The 21438-nt window shown below is 40.4% G+C and overlaps 1 protein-coding gene across 4 annotated transcripts in view; it reads right to left on the bottom strand.

Annotated features, from left to right (window-relative positions):
• The window catches only part of ATP8A1 (ATPase phospholipid transporting 8A1), a 195275-nt gene that overhangs the window by 73344 nt on the left and 100493 nt on the right, over positions 1–21438 (bottom strand). For all 4 annotated transcript variants that reach the window (XM_087827644.1, XM_087827641.1, XM_016206815.2 and 1 more), the window contains 2 exons: positions 10633–10771; positions 7397–7461 (listed from right to left, as the gene is read on the bottom strand). In XM_087827644.1, coding sequence (XP_087683770.1) covers positions 7397–7461; positions 10633–10771 — 204 coding nt within the window. The remainder of the gene's footprint in view (positions 1–7396; positions 7462–10632; positions 10772–21438) is intronic.

Raw genomic sequence — 21438 nt, 5'->3', positions numbered from 1 at the left:
GAGCTCTTGGAAGCGGTCAGATGTTGAGCCAAAAAGAGATAAAGAATATTCAGGCTTAGGGGAGGAAGAATTTCTCAGAACAGAAACACTATGAATTTGTGAACAACTTCACTTAAGGTTTTGTGCACAAGCCAAGATGACTGGGTTTTGTTTAAGAAAAGGGGACACGTTCAGGTCTTAGGAGTCCAAACAATGGGTTTGATGGAACTTTTACAACCGTATACTTGGGTTTGTGGCAGACACCATCTTCAATCAGAGGAAAAGAGAGCAGATTATTTGTTCATGTTATTTTCATTTTCGGTGATGTTTACATTTTTTGCTAACCCATTTCTCTCGAATGTAACAGCGTTGGCTTTCTTCATGAGAGCTACTTGGAGTAGCAGTGTGCAGACAGTGCTTGGACAGTCATCTTACAACAGGACATGGCTTTTCTTCTGACAGGGATACATTAACAACTTAAAAGTTAAACTAAATTCTTAACATTTTCAGGCCCAAAAGCCGAAACAGCTTTACTAGTAAGAGTAAAAGAAAATTCTTAGTACTAAAGTCCCGATGCTGGCAGTGGAGAAAAACTCAGAGTGGTTGAAAACCTGCCTAAACTATTTTTCAAAGCAATACAAAGTGGACTGTATTGCACTCATGGGACGTATCGAGACAAAACCTGAAGTAGCCCCAGTTCTCTTTTTCCCTCCTTTTCTGGAGTCAAGTCAATAACGTGCTTATTCTGGATTCCTTTCAGAGGCCGTTCAACAGTGGCGAGTCCCCAAACAGTGAGGTTTGTCTGCGTAATACATATATGTCGAACTTAAAAGGGTGCAGATGACAACTTCACCATTTATGCCATGAATGTGCTGTAAGTTATATTTGAAGCTTACACGGTGTTAGAAAATCAAATTGAGCTAGAAAAAAGTGAACAATCCCTAAAGGCTTTCTTTTACCATGGCGTTGAAAAATATATATTCTTAGGCTTGTTAATATCAGATTGGCTAACAATTCATTTTCTATAAAATATATCAGTGTGGGGGAGGGGAAACACTGGTATCATAAGCCAACCTAGGCGGCTTGGGGTTATAGTCTCAAATCAAGGAGAAATTTAAGTAGTGAAAAGGGTGCTGTTTAAAATCACCTCTTTCAGCTGATGGCATCAAGGAACTCTCACCCTTTCTCTCTTGAAATAATAATGCTAAAAGAAATGATAAAAATGATGATCATGATAATGATCCATATTTCTTAAGTGCTTACTGAATGCTGGCAGTGTTTCTAAGTATTCAGAATGTATTGCTTTGTTTAATTTTCACAATACCCTAAAGATGAATGTTATTATTACTCTTATTTTATAAGAGCAGCTGGTGGCTGAGGCCCAGATATATCTATTTGCTTAGTCTCTGGCGTATGATGACTTAGATACATCCTCAGTGACACTGAGCACCAGAGGCCAGGTTAACCCTTCTAGATTGGTCATAAGAGTATCTGCTTACTAACGTTTTCAGGTGTAAATGTGATTGTCCCTGTCAAGTCCTTAGTTCAGTCCCTAGTACAAAAATTAAGCACTTCATAAATGTAAGCTAGTGGTTTGTTTTAATGATTATAACAGCAATGCACAGAACCCCGCAGGAGTGGAGTTCCCTTTTCACAGGAAGTCAGAAACCTGCATTTTCCTTTGGGATCCATACACTGCTTCCCATCTGTGATGTGCTTGACCCTAATCAGGCTGAGTGTGAATGTCAACAGCAGCAGAGACTGTCTACAAAACTGTGCCCCGGTGATCAGAAGGAGAGGTGGGCGAGGCCTTCTCAGGAATGAAACTTGAGAACACTGGAAGCCTTTTGACGTCAGTGGGAGGAAATTTATTTCTCTAAGCTCTCTACATATATATTTAATCATTATTCCTGTGAATTCAATAAATGTATAGTAAATAATTGTTCTCTCTATCTTTCTTTTTGGTTCCCAGGGAAGCCAGACAGTAGACAGGAGGAGGGAAAACAGTAAAAACGAATTTAAGATCCAGCCTTACTGCCCAGGACAGATCCCACAACACTCCAGATAAAAGGGTTGCTAGAAAGAGTAGAGACCAAGCATATAAGACTCAAGAAAGATCATTTTGGTACCTACAGAGTTAGTAGCTTAAGAAAGTATGGTTCTTCCCACCCACCCTAGGCTCGGTAGATGGGGGCAGTAAAATCAATGAAACAGGTCTTCAAAAGGTAAGATTCTGAGGCCCCTTGAAAGTATTTCCAGAGATTTACAGAGTTGGTTTGCTATTGCGATTTGACTAATAGAACCACCACAGTCCTCAATGCAACATAAACCCAATCCTGACAGAGTTGTTTTGGAACCTTTTGAAAGACCATAAGTAGACAGTGGGACATAACGATGGGTCACATACGAGATGCCCTAGTTCCTAGCTCACATTTCTAGATGTTTCCAGTTTTAATAGACTTTAAACAAATTTGCTGGAACAAATTACTTTATAACAAACTAAAGCTATAAAATAGATGCTAGAACAATCTCTTGGATCCAGGTCATTAAGTGGAAGGGTTTCTGAGAGGTCCTAGATGGAGTTAAGAAAGAAGCACAGTGTACCCATTCAAGCCACTAAATTCATGTTCCTGCCATGTTAGACCCCCAAGGAAATCTTCTTATACCAAGAACATAATCAGAAACCCCCACTAAAGTGGTTCAAAGTAGCGTGACAAAAAATTATACAAATCATCTAAGTTACCTATTCATTGTAAGTACCTAACAGATTTTGATCAACTTTTAGATGATTCTTAATGATGCTTCCCCATGAAATTCTTACTTTCTAAATTAAAAAAGAGAGAGACACTTTTGCTGACTGCAGCAGCTGACTCTAGCCTGGTAGGCAGGGGGGTGCGGGCACCCAGCTTTGCCCTTGGGCATCATGCTGCTCTTGTTATGCTAAGGAGCTGGATGGGCAGAGGAAAAAGACCAGCCAGGTTTCCGTATTAGATCTTTAGACCAAGACTTCCATTCTGTTTGTATTTTTAACTGTAGTTTGGTGTTTTTTGTTTATTTAAAGGTTTTTTAAAATGCTGAATGGCCATTAATTTTTCAAGAAGAATAATCGTATTGAAACTCAAAATAAAATTAGAAAGCCAAGTGGCATTTTTTTGCCTGAGATGAACTGGATTATGAGAAGACAGATTTTTTTTTTTACTACCATCACCAGGAGAAAGGTTTTTCTATTTGGAAATCTAGGAGACTTAAATATGATACTTTATTTGTACAATTTCAGCATAATAAAAGAAATTCAGCTTTAAAATTTTCATAGTATTAGAGATAATATTTTGGTAGAAAATTCGAACAGTTCATAGCAATATGCATCACCATGCAAAAGGATCTACATTTATAACTTGCTATCTTAAGAAAAAATTCAAAGGTGGGAAAATAATATATTTTTCGTAATAAAAAGATCATTATGCAAAACATCTTGCAAGCAATTGAAATATTGTTTTTCTACAAAGTTTCATAACATCTCATTTTTATATGCGCCATGTCCCATACTAATTGTATGCCAAGGGTAACATTATCCTCACTTTACAGGCAGCGAAACTGCTTCAGAGAAGTTATCTAATTTCAACTTGCTCAGGGTCCCCTTCCGGTTAGGGCAGAACAGTGCTCTTAAATATTGTGCTATTTCGTGGAATCATTTGAGAATATTCACTAAAACTGTCATTTGACAAAACACACACTCACAGTTTATTTCCCATTATATTATTTCCTAAGACATTACATTCCTAAGTTTATTACCTAAATGTTAATTATTCTTTTTGCTCATGGAATGGCAGTCCCAAAAGTTATTATTATCAGTACAATTTGAACACATAGGATGCTCTTCTTTTCCATGGCAATGAAAAAATCAATAATGATTTACCTATAGGCATCCTAGCACATCTAAATCTCAGCCGTGGGTTTTATGACACAAGATCTGAGGGAGCTATGCAAAGTAATGTTTCCTTTCCTGCTGAGAAGCAAATGAGTGCACCACAGCAGGTCTGACCCTAGACAGCTGGCTTTGTAAAGTCCCCACTTAACTCCCCGGGAGAAACCTCTCCCCTCCCCTCGACAGCAGTGAGAGAATGCTTGATAGTCCGGGAGCTGGACAAATTAGTGCTAATCTACTCAGCCACAGGGTGTGCCTGTGATTGTACACACCAAACTGTCACTTGAATTACAAAGGACAATGCTAACCACTTTAAATTTTAAATATCAGATATGGTTGATTACTATGAAATTTAAAACTGATATGCAACTTGTTTTTTTACAGGAAGCCCCTAATTAAAATTACTCAGTGCCTGACTTCTCCAATATTTATGGAGCACTTTCTATGTGCTAGGCAATTTGCTCAGCATTCAGAGAAAATGGTAAACCGAAACAGACAGACAAGGTCCCTGCTTTCACTGAAACTGAGTATTCCCTTTAGACTCCTGTGTCCTCCAGGAGAAACAGGCAGTTGCAGATACCTCTGAGGTGTTTATGACTTTTGAGTTACCCTCTTGGAGGCTTCAAAATAAAAATAAATGCCACTGTCTTAACAATACACGATGTAGTACACTGAATATTTTTGGCATTTCACTTTTTTCCCCTTGAGATTATTATTTACATGATACTTAAAACTCTTAAAGAACATGTCTATCCAAGAGTTGCAGAAAAATGATGAAACAGATGAAAACAAGGGAAACAATGGGGCCACATTCTGCATAAGGTGAGAGCCTAACTCCCGACAACAGGACTCACATGTCAAGTCAAGCATGGCTCATCATGCCTTTGTGTCAACACCACAGGTCCTGTTCTGATTTCCTTCAAGCGTCAGAAAAGCCACATCCCGTGAATGAGGCATATTGCTGACAAGGCCTGACCATCTATCTCCAGGGGCTGTGGGAATGGCTTCCACTGAGGTTTGCACAAAGCTGTGAACAGCTGTAGCCCAGTTCTGGAACCATGTGGAGTCTCCTTCTCCAGGGACCATGTGGGACAGGTCTCCAGAATTCCTCTCACATCACATCTTGGCATGGCGCCCTCGTTCTTCTTACCGAACTCATCCCGGTCCTCTGCCTGCACCCCAGGCCCGCCCCTCCAAACTCACCTATGTACAACTGCTCATACATATCTTGCCTCTTTTCAGAGGCTGATGAAATTGCCCCTTTTACCTACGGAGGCGAAGTCTCAAGCCTGGCCCAGCTTTCCACCCCGACCTCAGACCGCCTTTCCAGTTTTGACTTCCCATGTCATTTCTTTCCAGGTAGCCTATAAATACTGTGCCACCATTAAAACAGAATCAGGTAGCTTCATACATACTATATCTTAGTTGCTAAGATATAGTAAGTGAGGAAAGCGAAGTATGAAGCAGTGTGAACAGTACGCCGCAGTGTGTGTTTGACAACAGGGAGTGTGCAGACACACACATCCCTTAGATACGGCAGAGTATGTCTGCCCGGGCACGCAGGAAACTGGGGCCAGGGGTCGCCCCGGGGAGGGAAACTGGGTACAAGGCTGGGAGGTAAACTTTTTCCCATCCGTACTTTTCCCTTTTTAAACTTGAATTTTATAGTATGTGCCTATATTTTATTCAAACAAAAAATACTTTAAAAATTACAACCCTGTGTTCAAGTTCAATGTTCCTCCTTCATGCCCCAAATAGACCTTCAGCTTACTTGCAATAACTTTCTGCTTCAAGTACTCTCCCCTTACTCAGTTACTCACCTGGATCTAACTAAATACCACTTACTTCATAAATACTTCCCTAAACTTCACCGTGTTTTCATAGCAAACAACCTACCTTATTACATACCTGTTTTGTATTGTTACTTATATGCGCTTTATTTCTCTTATTATTTATAAGTTTCTGGAAGCCTGGGCTGTCTTAGTCATAATTTTTTCCAACATAGTAACTTGGATAAATAAACCAATATTAATACGTATGCAGGGTGGAGAAGGGATTCAACTATACCCTCTAAGGGGACGAGTCCACGGTAACCTGTTTAATGCTGTGTTCCCAGTGCCTAGCAGGGGGCCTAGTGAATGAATAAATATAAAGGAAAGTCTTCAAATAGCAGGCTGGCTTATTTTGGTTTGTGTTTTTAGGATTAAAGTGTGGTTGACAAAAAGTACTTCTCCAATAGTTAAAGGCATAAGCAACTTTCAAGTGGAAACTTCAAGTAGTATTCCTCAGGCAACAAGTTTGCTCAAAGATTTCACAAGAAAGGGCAGGACATCACAAGGACCGTTTTGAGGACAAATAGTGAAGAGATCATTATTCCAATGTAAAAATCGGAAGTCAACTCCTTATACAGAATTTCTGTTCTTTTTTTGTTTTCTTTAAAAAATATGTTTTTATTGATTTCAGAGAGAGGAAGGGAGAGAGGGAGAGGGGAAGAGAGAGAGAGAGAGAAACACCAATGATGAGAGTCACTGATCGGCTGCCTCCTGCATGCCCCCTGTTGGGTATCGAGCCCGCAACCCAGGCCTGTGCCCTGACCGGGAATCGAACCATGATTGCCTGGGTCCTAGGTTGATGCTCAACCTCTGAGCCACGCCGGCCAGGCCAGAATTTCTGTTTTATACTCAACTTTTAAACATTTGCCTCTTCACCATCCCTTCCTTCTTCATCTTTCAACACCTACATTTGGGGTGTTGGCCTCACATCTTCACCAACACCCCGAATTATCAGGTTGTCTCTGCTCTGCTCTGTGTCACAATGACTATTTCAAGCACTTGTATAGCCACCTCTCCTGTTCTGTCTCCCACCTTAAGTTACAAATTGTCACCTTTACTTTAAAATATTTACAGGTCATTTAATCTACATATTTCTTTGTTAATGTCTATTTTATACTGTGCACGTAATAAATCTTTCCCCCTTCCCTAAATACAAATTCAGGCTATCACAGCCATGAAAAAAGATGGCCTAGGAATTTATATTTCAGCCCAGAAGTTAGAACATTAAAAAAAACACCTTTCCTAGTAGCAATGGTTATTTTTGTTGTTCAGTCATGTTCACGACTTTTTTTAAAAGAAGCAAAATATATATAATCACTGGATGCTAAAGTGGAATATTAAACTCATAATATACAAGATACCCAGATAGATATAAAAAAACCGCAGTCACTCAGTAACCTCCTCCCATGAAGCTTTTGTAAAGCAGTTTTCTGGTCTCAATAGTAAGCGATTTCCTTCAGGTGTCAGACACGGGGCTGCAACCTATTGACATCTATGTGGTTCAAAGAGTGTACACTGTATTACGGCAGGACAGTAGTAAGGAGGTATCATTTAACCGCAGGAAGACAAAAGATTTTCACAGCTATCTGCATATAAAATAAAATTCTACGAGATGATTAAGTTAAAGAATTTTTTTTTTAAAAAAGATGACTTTACTTACATCCAGAGAGCCTTCATTTATGACGATCATTCCCATGTTCTTCCTCAGAAGTTTGCAGGAGTGTCCTATGTCCAAACATAAAGTGAATTAATTGATATAATTAATTTCTCTAGAGAGAAGCGATGTTAAACTAATACCATAAAATATCGAAATTTAATTTTTAAGTCTATTTCTTAGATAAAATTAAGACTGTATCTCTTTCATTAGGCGGGTACCAGCCAGGTCTTTTCCAGGACTGCAGGAAGGCGGGAAGAAGTGGCCTTGCTGCAGGAGGGACAGTGCCTGCCCGCTACAGCTGTCCTGATAAGCAAGCGTGGAGAGAGACCGTGGTGATGACTCAGTGCCCTGGAGACTGACCCACGCACAGGGAAGATCCTTCACGATGAGCAGGAAGAGCAGAAGGCGGCCGGTGGCTGTGGGGAGACCGGGGAGGGCTGCCTGGCTATCTCCTGGGCCACTATTCCCCCGGCACCCCCGCCCCTTTCCTGCGCTCTCTGGCTTTGCTGTGCTTGCTGCGGGGCAAAACCACCGGCTGGTTACACCAACCCGCTTGCTCTGAACCTGTTTGCCTACAGTTGAATGTGGTTGGAGAAAAACAGGCACCCCCTCTGACCGGTCTCACACTGCAAACGTTACCATTACATGCATTTGAAACCATACCATCCGCGCTCACTCCATGATCTAATCCTTCCCATGCTTTTAAATACCATCTAACTGCTGACCATTCTGGAACTCGTATCTCCTGCTAAGACCTCTTTCCCGAACTCGAGACTCTCACATCCCAGTGCCTACTTAACAGCAGACACCTAGGTATAAAACAGGCATCTCGAACTTCACACGTCCAAAAGACAGCCTCCGGAGCCCCCCCGAAACCCTGCTCCCCCTTCAGTCTTCCTCATTTTAGTTAATGGCAACTCCGTCCTTCAGTTGTGACGGCTAAAAATCCTTGGAGTTACCCCGATACTTTTCTGTGTCTCACACTCTGCAGCTAACCTATCAGTCAATCCTGTGGGCTCTGCTTTTAAAATATATCCAGAATCCGGCATTTCTCACCCCCCCGCTGTCACCACCTGGGTCCAACCCACCATTATGTCTCACCTGGGTTAAAGAGCCTCTTCACGGGGCTCCCTACTTCCACATCTGCTTTCCCCTTGAGTCCATTCTCAGTCTAGCAGCCAAACTGACTGTTTTCACAGGAAAGCCAGATCCTGTCGCTCCTCTGCTCAGAACTGTCCGATGGCTGCCCATTCACTCAGAGCAAACGCAAAGTCCGGACAACAGCCTCGGAGGCCCCATTCGACCTGTACTCTGTTCCGCCCCTTCTCCTCCTCTCCCCTTTCCCACTTCTGCTCTTTTGGTCTAGAACAAAAGACAGCTTCCCCTAATCATCCAAGTGACAAGCTCCCTCTCTTCTCTTAGGTCATTCCTCAAGTGTCACCTTCTCAAGGAGGTCCTCCCGACCTACAGATTTTAAAACTCAATTTCTCTGTGCAACACCCTATCTCCTTTTCCTGCTTTATTTTTCTTTACAGCAATTTTTGCATCTAATATACTACGTGTCTTTCTCATTTACTTTACTGTCTGTTTTCCTGAGCTCCAGGAGTGCAGAGATTTTGGGTCGTTTTGTTCCTTGCCCAAAAGGAAGAAAACAATCCAAGAAAGTTAGTATTTGGTTAGAGGCCTTTTGTACCAATAACATGCAAGAGAATGTCACTCCTTTTTTGCTAAATGCATGAATCTTACCTATCTTTTTCTAGGAACAAGGGAACCACAACCATACTCTTCTTTTCACAGGGCCTTTCATTTGGCTGCATATCCTGAGCTACTTTTTCAGGATTTCTTTTCCTCCCATACCACTCTTTACCACCATATACTCTCCCCTCTATCTGTAGCTATGTTTGATCACGTTTGTGTTTTGCACTTAAATTTGATGCAGTCTGTATCCTTGTACATCTTCTTTTCATCTTGTCTCTAACACCAGTGACAGTCTTTATAATAAAAATTAACAACCTGTGTGGCTTATAGATTTAAACTTCTAGCTAGTGTATTTTAAAATTTAATTTTCCTCTATTAACATCAATTTACTATAACTTTGTGGTACTTCTATGTGTACTGAATACTATGATTACTACACTTGTAAAAGGAATATTAGCTAAATGTTTTTAGACAGATGATACTTAATCATGACTTTCTGAAAATGTGGTTTCTTGCTGTGAACACCTCTGAAATGGTTTCTTTAACTTTGGGTGAGTTTTGTGTGTAATTCATACCATTAATATCCAGAGGCTGAATCTATGTCAGGGTTTATAGTGCTCAGGCAACCTACCATTACTGAATTTGGAAAAAAGAAGTGACGTTTCTATGCATATTATTGGTACTACAGGCCTCTAACACCAAATACTAACTTTCTTCTCAGTAAGCTCTCTTGTTACAGACGGAATTGTGTTCCTCCCAAATTCACACATTTACCCACAATGTGACTGCATGTGGAGGTAGGGACTTTAAAAAGTCAATTCAAGTTAAATGAGATAATAAGAATGGGGTTCTGAATGAACAGGACTGGTGTCCTTATAGTAAGAGGAAGAGACAGCAAGAATCCTTGTGCACAGAGGAAAGGCCATAAGACACAGTGAGAAGGTGGCTGTCTGCAAGCCAGAAAAAGAGGCCTCAGGAGAAGCCAGACCTGCCAACACTTTGATCTTGGACTCCCAGCCTCCAGAACTGTAAGAAAATTTATTTCTGTTGTTTAAGCCACCCAACCTGTGGCATAATGTTATTGCAGCCTGACCTAATAACCTGTTTACAAAAAATGGAATTAACTGTAGAATGAATGGAAACTGGTAACCTTCTTACTTCCTATCTCAGAAACAACCTTTGGTCAAATAAACAAGCATCAATACACAATGTGCCATAATCCCAATTTCTAGACTTTCACAGGTAACTGCAGAAATGTTATCTACACATGCCAACTGTGGATGGAAGGTGGGGGTAGGAAGCGATACGAAGGGGAGAAAAGGTATTATGTGGCCACAAGAGCTACAGTTAGGCTGGATATAAAACCACTGTAATTTTAAAGAGGCACTGAGGCCATAAGTAGATAGATAAGCCCAATAATATAAATACAGAAATCTTAAAGTACCAAATCTTTCAAATCTTGAAATACCTCCAATTTACCTTCTATAATGTATCAAACTGTTTAAACGCATCAAATTTGAAGTATGAATTAGGTGAATTACCAATGTTAATGGCAGTTTCTTGCTTGTCTCCTGTAAGGATCCAGATTTTAATGTCTGCTTTCATGAGCATTTCTATGGTTTCAGGCACTTGATCTTGTAATTTATCCTCAATGGCTGTAGCTCCAAGTAGCTGAAGATTCTGGGAAAATAAGTGGTAAACATTTTAAGAAGAAGACCAGTTTAGATCCTCTAAAAACAAAATACTGAAGTGTGTATATGCTTTTAAATCGAAGACTAATGGTAATTGATGGACTCTGATGTAAATTCCAACTAGCCCATTGAGTTCTCTCTCTTAGGGATCCCTGACTTTCATCCAGTGCTTTTGGCATGAGACTGAGGCTACCTGGCCTACTGTACTTCTAAGGTAAGAAACTGATTCTAACTACAACAGCAACAACAAAAACACTATCGAGGGGCAAATCAAAGTCAGTTAAAAAAAGGCAGGCAGCTACTAAAAACACGCCCTCCCCCCCCCAAACCAAAAACTACTGAGGATCGCCACAGTGAAGAAGCCACCTTGCAGACCTGTTTGAAAGAGAACCGGAAATATGCCGACACTATTAAATTATAGTTCGATGCAGTGTCAGGGAATATATACACGATATGATTAGACATGATGAAGAGAACACTGAACAAAGTGACATTAGTCTCTGTAAAAAAAAAAAAGAGCAGGTGGAGTGTTCTTAAAAATGTTTCACATTTGCACAGTAGAAGGTCAGAGTCCATTAAAGACCCCTTGCTCATCAGATGGTACCTTTCACACCAGGCCGAACGCAACAGTATGCTCTGTGGAAAGTTGTTCTAAGCCCTCACAGAGAAGAATGGTTTCTGCTCTCATCTTCCTAAAGGGGGGGAAAGAATAATCTCTTGGCTGTTAGGGAAACCTGGCTGCCAGATGGACACAGGCAGTGGTGTTCTTGCCCCTACATACATAGCAATGCACAGCGACGGTCTAAGATTTAAAATTTTCTTTCCATCATGTGACCAGGCACTGCCACTAGCTAGCTGGGAATCCTTCCTTCCTTTGGGTTCCCAGCTAGCTAGTGGCAATGCCTCAGTTTTACCCTATTTTTCCCGTAACCTAACCTCCAGCATGACCCCCTTCAACGTTTATCTTTCTTCTCAATCTTTTTCTCCCAATCTTGCCTTCATTTTTTTATTTAAAATATAAAACAAGGACAGAATGGAATCAAGGGAAATTAAGTGCTAAGGACAGTGTCCAGGTTGGTAATAACAAAGAAAGCACCCCATTTCCTAAGTTCCTCTTTAAGTTCTATTTTCTTATCACCAAAATGGAAGTCTAAAATTAGTCCCAAGTCTTGGTAAACACGGAAAGTAAAGTTGAATATATATACAAACAAGTAAGAGTGTGTGTAGTTTATGAGCTTATTAATTAGGAGTGCCTTTGGCTATAAATAGAAAAATGTAACTAACTTAGTAAAGATTTAGTTTTCCTTATATAAGTAGTAATGAAGTAGGTAGTTATGGGTATTAGTTTGGTGGCTCAGCCATATCTCAATTCATTCTTCAGATCTCTCTCAATGTCTCAAGGTGGCTGTCACAGCTAGTATTATAATAGCCACAGAGAAGACAAGAAGGGGGTGATACCAACTGTATCTGTTTCTTATTTGAAAGGCAAAAATATTTCTAAAAGTCTTCAGCATATTTCTAAATATGGCCAACCCTAGTTACTAGCATTTAGCTTTTCTAGCCCCTGTAGTGGAGGTGACAGGCAGAAGAGGGATGGGGATGGTGTTAAATTAGCCAGCCAACAGCCTTTGCCACGTGCTGAAATATAGATGTGCATGCATATGCATTAGTGTTTGTATGTCCGTGCGTGTATGTGTGTATATGCGCGCACGCGCGCGCACACACACACACACACACACACACCCCCCCCCATTATCTTGTCTGGAGACACCTGGCTCATCCAGTAAGGCCAAACTCCTACTTCTTTTAAGTTACTGCTTTTTTGAGTTTCCTTTTATGTCTTAAAACAAGTTTTCCCCTTTGCTATGCTCTGACTGAACTCTGCTCTTCTTTACACTTCTTAATTTATCATGTGAAGATTAGCTGTTTAAATGTACGACTCTGGCAATTTTGTTCAAGATTAGGGATCATGTCCTGTTCATCTTTGTATCAGTATGTTTACTAAGTGAATGACCAAAAGAAAAAAAATCCAAAATCTAAATGTTATTAAGTATTGCTGCCCTCTAGACCATTTTCTTTTCAATATATTCCAAACAACTTATACAGCTATTAGGAGCACATGATGCACGACTTCTTAGTATATAAAATATAAGACAGGAAGTCAGATTTCCTTCTTGAAGGAGACAGTATTATTTTGTTATCTTTAATGGAAAGCAGATTTGAAATCTATCATAACCTGATGAATAATTATCATCAAGAAGTTCAAGAATGAAAAGGAAGGACAGTTCAGCATCGACTATGCCAACATCACAATGGCTGTATTTCAATGTTTAGACAATGGTTCCATCAATTCTTTCATCTACTTTTAGGGCATATGAGCCTAAATCATTCTGGCCCACATCCCAGGGAAGATCAGGATATGGCCGTGTTCAGATGCTATATATTCTACCGAGACATGAGATTTGAAGATGATCATGGGGACAGTTCAGTAACACAAGCTCTCAAAATTTTCTAAACCAAAAAATTAGTTTTGTAATCTGTTTCACAAGTAGATAATGTGAGAGCCAAGATGTGAATATAATCATTAGAGATACATAAACAAGTATATTTTCTAGCTCTACTCTAAGGGGATAAATGAGCTCAGGAAGTACACAGGTATACATCTAATAAAAATAAAATGCACTGAGGAGATAACATTGAAAACATATTTGAAAGAAGGAAAGCACCTGGTTTTGCACATGTAAAAAGAAAACATTTTTCAAACCAGGCAAAAATAGTACAAAGGACCAAGGAGGTTGGCCCAGCAATATATATGCTGACAGCAGTTACAAGGAAGGTTAACTTGAAGTGTGTTGGTTGCTGTAACAGGAATTTCTAAAGGGTAATGAAATATTTCTGAAAATTCAGCAAAACCGCGATGGGTTCACTTTGATGCCTTAGAAGGAAATTCTGTGTTCCAATGCCTGTTAATTTTCCCCTTTACCCCAAGCTCTCCGAGTGCAGCACTTACTAATTTTAGTGGAAGTCTCTCAAGCCTCCTTTCCTTTGGCCCTGGAGTCCCTTTATTGTGAGATTAGGATCTTGAGTGATAGGCTGTTCTGCCTCTGGAAATTAATATCTTTAGCTCCATAATGATTATTAGAAAAAAAGATGTGAACTTTGTGTGCTTTTCCTGATCATAACACAAGAGTGTTTAGGCCATAATCAATTTCATCCCAAACATGTATTACCTTACACAGATGGCCACTAATGGGCACTATGGGAATTACATATTCAGCAAGTGTTGAAACATGATAAAATTCCCATGGCATTTATGGAATTAAAAAAAACCCCAAACACTAATTTTACTTTCAAAATGTCACTCCGCCAAAAGTTATTAAAGTTTCAGGTTGATGACTCCTTGACATAATATAGATTTAGTTATCACTGAAAAATCATGAAATAATATTTATTCACCTAGTAAAGCCCTCAATAATCTTATTTTCTCTTTCACATGTTCATAATATATGCAGTTCTAAAAAAAGGCATGTAAATGTAAAATTGCTACCCTAGTGAGTATAAAAAGCCTCACACAGAGTACTTAAAAACTGTACAGTAAGATGTATTATGATAGATTTAGATAGTATGTTTTCCCCCAACATGTATATTTTGCTAAATAACAGAACCTCAAAATGACCTATTTCAATATTAGCAAAAATTTTGTTAGTACATTTTGTTTTTTAAAAAGTCTGTCATATATCCTAAATGAGGAAAAGTGTAGTAATTAAACTCTTATCAACTTAGGCTTCAGATTGCAACATGGACTATTTGACAGAAGTCTCTTTAAAGACAAATGACGAAATAATACCGATAAGCAAAGTTTTACCACTGGAACAAATATGGATGAAATACTAGTAATATTTGGTAACCTTTTTCCCACCGTGAAATGAGGTTGTAACTAGGAATATGAGAAAATACTTCCTCAACAGAGGAAATGTACCAGACACTAAGTGCTTCACATTTATTAATTCAGTTAATAGCTTCGGGAAATATGAGTAAATTATCTAAGGTCAAATAGAGGTACAGGCGAGCTATGACGGTAAAAACAAAATCCCTAGAACCAATATAAGGCAGGGAAGGAGAAGTGAAAGTGAAATTAAGTGAAAGTCAGAACTTTATTCAAATCATCAGGTTTTAAGATATGCCTCTGCTCTTCAGTCTTTAGTAACACTTTCTTGCTATGAATGGGTGTCAGCTACAGTCCTGAGCCACACCTGCCAGGTGTCCCTATTTCCCTGATTTCACCTGCAGGCCCAGAGTCACATTTGGGGACTGGCTCCATTCCAAACAAGCACACGTGACTGCATGCATTCACTCAAAAATACACACGCAGGTAGTGCTGGGTGAGATGGTGGGATACAAGAGTGAGTTCCTTCCTTCACGGCATTTGTATTTCAGACGCATCACTGGAGATTCTTTGGAGGCCCCCATCCCCCGGTTTTCTGATTGTATTCCCTCACTCCTTTGCCTTTTACGGGTATCTTTTCTCCTAGACCCTGCCTGTCTCCCTGTCATCAAGCCCACATCATTAGCCACGGGGCTAGGAATCTAGACTGGCAGTTTTCTGAATCACCTGATGGGCTTATTCCACACAGATCCCTGGGCTCTATACCCAGAATTTCTCCGTGAGTGGGTCTCAAGGCAGGCCTGGAGGTGTGCTATGGTGGCAATGCTGCTGGATTGAGGGCTGAACTACGAGAACTGCTCTCGAGAGCAAAATTGACAATTTTTTTTTCTGTAAAGGGACAAATGGTAAACATTTTAGGGTTTGAAGGCCGGACTTTCTCTTCTGCAACTGCTCAATTCTGTCATTTAGCATGAAAATAGCCAAAGACAATTTGTAAACCAATGGGCAGAGCTGTGTTCCAGTAAACTTTTTTAGCAAAGATAGGGAGTGGGTGGATTTGGCCCTTGAGGAGTCTGCAGACCCCTGAGGCAGAATGCCCCAGAGGCAGGGGAGCCCATCTCTGCACCAGCTCCATCCAGACTGGGGCTGCTATGGATATTTCCTCATCCAGGCCCTCGCCTTCCATCCTGGCCTCAGAGCTTCTGGTCCCAGTTCTCTTTCCTCTCCTGGCAATCCTAAACCTCAAAGCCTTCTAACTGTAATACATGATTACAACCAGAGAGAAGCAGCGCTCCTCCCTAAATGCTCACATTACTGTATGGTACATACTATCTGCAAAGTAAACACAATTTTCTGTGCGTACAAAGAATAAACACAGGAAAGAGGTATGTTCTTAGTCTGGGTGGCTCAAAAACTCATCCAACATGAGCTAACACTTGACCTTCAGTCCTAAATGAAGAGTGAAGAGTCAGCCAAGCAATCAGGAGAGGGGAGGGAGGGAGAGGGAAGGAATCCCAAAGAGAAGAAATCACACGTGCAAAGACAGAGGTGTGCAAAAGCATGTTGTGTTTGAGAAGTTGCCATTCAGTCAATATGGAAACAATAAATGAAAGTGAGGTGTGGCGAGGATTTAAATAACACTGCTTTCACAGGGCTGTTCTGAGGATGGAACTGGATCAGCCCTTTCAAACTTTTTTGAGGAGTATGTCAGGAAAAGATGAGGCTGGAGAAGCTGGCAGGGAGGGGAGCCCGCGCGTTATGTTGATCCCAAGGCAAAGGGCATCCAGGGAAGAATTTTAGAAGCGGAGGGACAGAGTCAGACGTAGGTTTCACAGAGTTCGCTGGTGGCCAGCAGGGGATGGATTAGGAAGAAGGGTGGCCACAAGACCAGGCCGGCGGCTGCTGAGACCATAACCATTACGCTCTTCAGCCTTAAGACGCGGTAAGCCCGGTACAGGGATGTGCTGGCGGCCGTGGGATTCTCCGTGGTTTTACAATACTCCCCTCTGCTCTGCATCCACTGGGCATCATTCGCTCTGATGCTTTTTCCTCTCCACATCTTTTAGCACAACAATGGGTTTTAATTTAAAAGGGGAGACCCTCATACCTCTTGCCTTCCAGGTTAATCTGGACGACAGCACAGGAAGACTAAGTGCGTTAAAGCGTTGGAGTGGCTCATGGGCCTGTCTCGGGAGAATGCAATGGATTAATTGTTTCAAGGCCAAGAAGTAGGTTTTCACTTGGTGCTTTGTGAACCACAGAAATCAGATCTGAACTCTCACACAGCCAAGGGTTTTCCAAATAAGGCCAGAATTCACACACCCAGCTGAAAAGAATCAGGACTTGAGAGGCGACTGGGTGTAGCCTGCGAAAACAACACATCCATCTTATCTGAGCTGAGAAGACAGCAATACCCAGTGTGGAAAGTCTACCGCGAAGCTTTCCTAGTAGGAAATCTATCAGGCCAGAAGGGAGAAGCATGTGATGAGGGTTCTAACGAAATCTTAAGTACTTTTAACAAAAGATTCTAGAGGCCAGTTGAGAGAAAATGATGAAAAACGTATTTCCACCTTCATTTGAAAGGACAAAAGTACATTACATCACACCGAGTACACAGAGGCTGCCTCGTTTACTAAGTGGATGTGTCCTGAATACGCCAGTGCATCCCCACCCAAGGGCCCACCTAGTGGTTACGCAACTACACATTTGGCCACGTTCTGTTTTCCATGTCTACTGTGCTTTACATACATACCTGCTTTCTTCTAAAGCCAGTGGACAGAATAACACAAAATTGAGACAGAATTGGAATTTGAATCCCTACTCTACCAACCACTGGTATGTGTCCTTCAGCAAGGAACTTACCTAATAATTTCTCCATCAGCAAGTTAAGGCCAATAGCATAGATTTAAGGGGGTTGTTCTGAGAATGAAATTAGGTCAGTCATCTCAAAGCGTTTTTTTGGTGTGTGTGTACACTATGTTAGGAAAAAATGTTGAGCACTTATTTATGACATCGCTCTATTTTCTGTATAACATTTGTTCTGTTAATATTAATAAATATACTTTGCAAAATGCAAAAACAGAAATTATATAAAAGATGACATCAAACATAAGCAGAAACAGAAGTTTTAACATTTCCTTGCTCACCCCAATGGATCATCTTGTGTACTCGATTTTAGAGGCCCCTGAACTAAACAATCGGGGTAAAGAGCAAAGGACTTGGAGCTTAGTAAATGCTCAGAAAGTTGCAGGTCATATTAGTAGATGAGCTGACAGACTGCAAATGTTCTTAAGCAAACAGTAAAGTAGGAAACTACTGGAATTTGAAACCACCAAATCACCAGTACATCGTGCAAATTTTCATCTAGTATATTGCACTTTTTAGTACAAATGAAAGTGGTATTTGCAGCTACTAAGAATAGAAGTGGTACTTTTATCTGAAATAAACATTCCATTCTAATACAGAAGTTACTGTGGACTTGGCAGTCACAAACGCTCAACAAAAGTCCTGTTTTCCATTAAGTTTTATATTTCTTTAGGAATCCTCTAAACCACTGGTTGCCACGTGTTGCAAAGGGCGCTAAACTGTTGTATTTAGTCATACACAGTGTAATGGTTGATCTATATTATGTCACATCAAGGCAGTCTTTAAAAAAAAAAAAAAAAAAATCCCAGAAATGCCAACCATATTTTGGGGAGGAGTAAAGGAAATAATGTAAAAAAGATCACTACCTCATTGCCCAGCCACTGCGTTATCTCAGTGCCCGGGGCACTAAGCCCTGTCTGAATTACATTTCAGTGTGTAAGTATATTGCCTCTCTCCCACCACTACAATAAAGACAGGGATCTTTTCTATCCTTTCCCCTGCTGTGCTCCGGAGCCCAGAACAGAGCCTGCCACGTGCTGGGGCATGAATCTTTCTAACCATATGCTTCTCACGTTCATATATGGCATACCTTGAAAGACAGGGTTTTTAAGTGATTGAGTCTAAATTTCTATAGAATGCATTCTTCTAAATTATTAGCTCCTTTTCTAACATACCCCTAAATTAATCCTTAGTGACAACACATTGATACCAACATCATCAATGTGCAGAAAGAATGAACTGTATTAGTGACAGGGATCGGGCCTTCATGAAGCAGGCACCTCCTAAATGAACGTAGCTTCTGAATAAATCATTTACTTGAATCATTTATTTATTTGTCAAATATTTATTCAGTGATTAACAGAGGCCGGAGAGGCAGGCACTAGAGATGCAGAAGTGAGTACCATAAAGACAGTCCCTGTCCTCATGAGCCTCAGCCTAGTGGAGGACATGCATTAACCACAAATGACAAAACGTGTGTAAAACACAATATCGCTATCTGGTTCAAAGGACTGCTAGATGATGCCAAAAACACAGCTTTCTGGTCACAGGCATGCTGCGGACATATTGCAGGTTAGGGTACAGACCACAACAATAAAGCGAATGTTCCAATACAACGAGTCACACGAATTTTTTGGTTCCCCAGTGCATATAAAAGTGATGTTTACACTATACTGTAGTCTATCAAGTGTGCAACAGCATTATGTCCAAAAAGACAACATATATGCCTTAATGAAAAAATACTTTATTGTTAAAATATGCTAAACGTCATCTGAGCCTTTAGTGAGTAGTAATCTTTTTGCCAGTAGGGCTGTGCCTCGCTGTCGGGGCTGCTGACATCAGGGTGGTGGTCACTGAAGGTTGGGGCGGCTGTGGCAAGTTCTTAAAATAAGACAACGAAGAAAGGCTGATGAATCGGCTGACCTTTCCTCTCACTTGAACACTTAAGAGCCACTGTAGGGTTATTAATTGGCTTAATTTCAATATTGTGTCTCGGGGAACAGGGAGGCCAGAGGAGAGCGAGAGAGATGGGGAACAGCTGGCCGGCAGAACAGCCAGGACACACACATTTATCAATTAAGTTCAGTTTTACATGAGCATGGTTCAAGGTGCCCCGAACAATTATAACAGTAACATCAAGGATAACATCACAGACCACCAGAACAAATACAGCAATAATGAAAAAGCCTGAAATACTGTGAGAATTACCAAAATGTGACACTGAGACACTAAGGGAACAAATGCTGCCGGAAAAGTGGCACCAACAGACTTACTTGACACAGGGTTGCCAAAAACCTTCAATTTGTAAAAAACAGCAATATCTGTGAAGCACAATAAAGGGAAGTGCGATAAAATGAAGTAAGCCTGTACTCAAGCTCAGAAATGATCCTCTCTGGCCCTGGCTGGTGTGGCTCAGTTTGTTGGGCATTGCCCCATGAACCAAAAAGTTGCTGATTTGATTCCCAGTCAGGGCACGTGCTAGGGGGCTTGATCCCTGGTAGGGGGTGTGCAGGAGGCAGCGATCAATGTTTTTCTCTCTCCCCCTTCCTCTCTCAAAATCAATAAAAATATTTTTTTAAAAAAGAAATGATCCTCTTTGACAGATAATCTATTAAAATAACTTTAACAGAGAAAAATATTGGGTAAGTTTTCATTTTTAAAAAAATGTATTTTGCAATCCATGCCTCATAACAAAAGAAGGAAAGAACGATTTTATCACTAGGAAATACTGCTCCAAATGTTGCCCAATCTACAGATATAATATCTCACTCTGTGTTCTGTAATGCTCAAGACAAATAATTTGCTTTCATAAACATGAGAAGTGATTAATTCGTAATCTATGCAATGCTAAAGATGTAATTGAATTTGTCTATCGAAGCAAATAAATATAACAAGAGTTTCAAAAACTGTATTTACCATGAAGGCATACCTTCATATTTCAACCAACGGTTTAGTTATAATATCTTCCCTGATAAGATCACAGCCCTCTGTAACGTTAATTTTCAAAGGAACCCAGCAGCACAAGTATGAGGATGAGACCAAAAAAAAAACACAAACAACTACATGTCTTAGAAATATGTTGGAATAAATGTAAAATGGCAGATCAAAGAAGGTGAGAAATTGCAGAGAAACCACCGGTATTGAAGCATAAAGCTTCATAATTATTCTGTTACTTATTTGATATTTTCCTAACCAAATACAAAGGAATGCCTATTTAATTGGAAAAAATCTGAGTTTAAAAAATATAGACCAACATGATAATAGCTTCATAATCTCAAATTACAAGTCCAGATACATTAATTATCTTTCAAAAGAAGGAGGCTGAAGAAGGAAAACAGGTCATGTGTGCTGCTTGAAAGCATGAGGCAACTGCAAATCCTCTCGAGCCGTGACTGAGCGAGACAAGGAGGTGTCCTGTCCACACACCCACAGAGGGGCGACAATTCTCCTCGAATTGGGTCAGGACACCTCAAGTATCTGTCAGGACTCTAATAACCTGTTTTGAATGTTAAAGATCTTCTTGCTCCTGAATAATTTTGTCTTCCTAGTAATAAATGTCACCTCTTGGCCTATATTTAGTAACAGAGAAAAGATGTTTCAGTAACATCTTGAAATAATCCATAGCATCATTATTTTTTAAATTCTGAAAAGTTTTCCACTGGAATGAGCCCAAACTGTACAACCTTGTAGCAGAGATATTTTATAGACGAATGTAAAAATCCTAAATCTTCTCATCTACCAGTGAGCGTCAACAGGGAGCAGTATCTGGAGGACTCCACCCCCTCCTTCGGCGTGCTCGAGGGTGAAGGGTGTGCATTCTAGTGCTTGGAAGTGACAAAGCACTGAACCAAGGACAAATGCCATTACCTTCTTGGATGTTCTTGGCCTATTAGTACATTTTTTTC

Source organism: Miniopterus natalensis, chromosome 1 (assembly GCF_054644295.1).
Source record: "Miniopterus natalensis isolate mMinNat1 chromosome 1, mMinNat1.hap1, whole genome shotgun sequence".
NCBI classification, from domain to species: domain Eukaryota; kingdom Metazoa; phylum Chordata; class Mammalia; order Chiroptera; family Miniopteridae; genus Miniopterus; species Miniopterus natalensis.
This window is presented reverse-complemented; position numbering and strand designations above follow the sequence as displayed.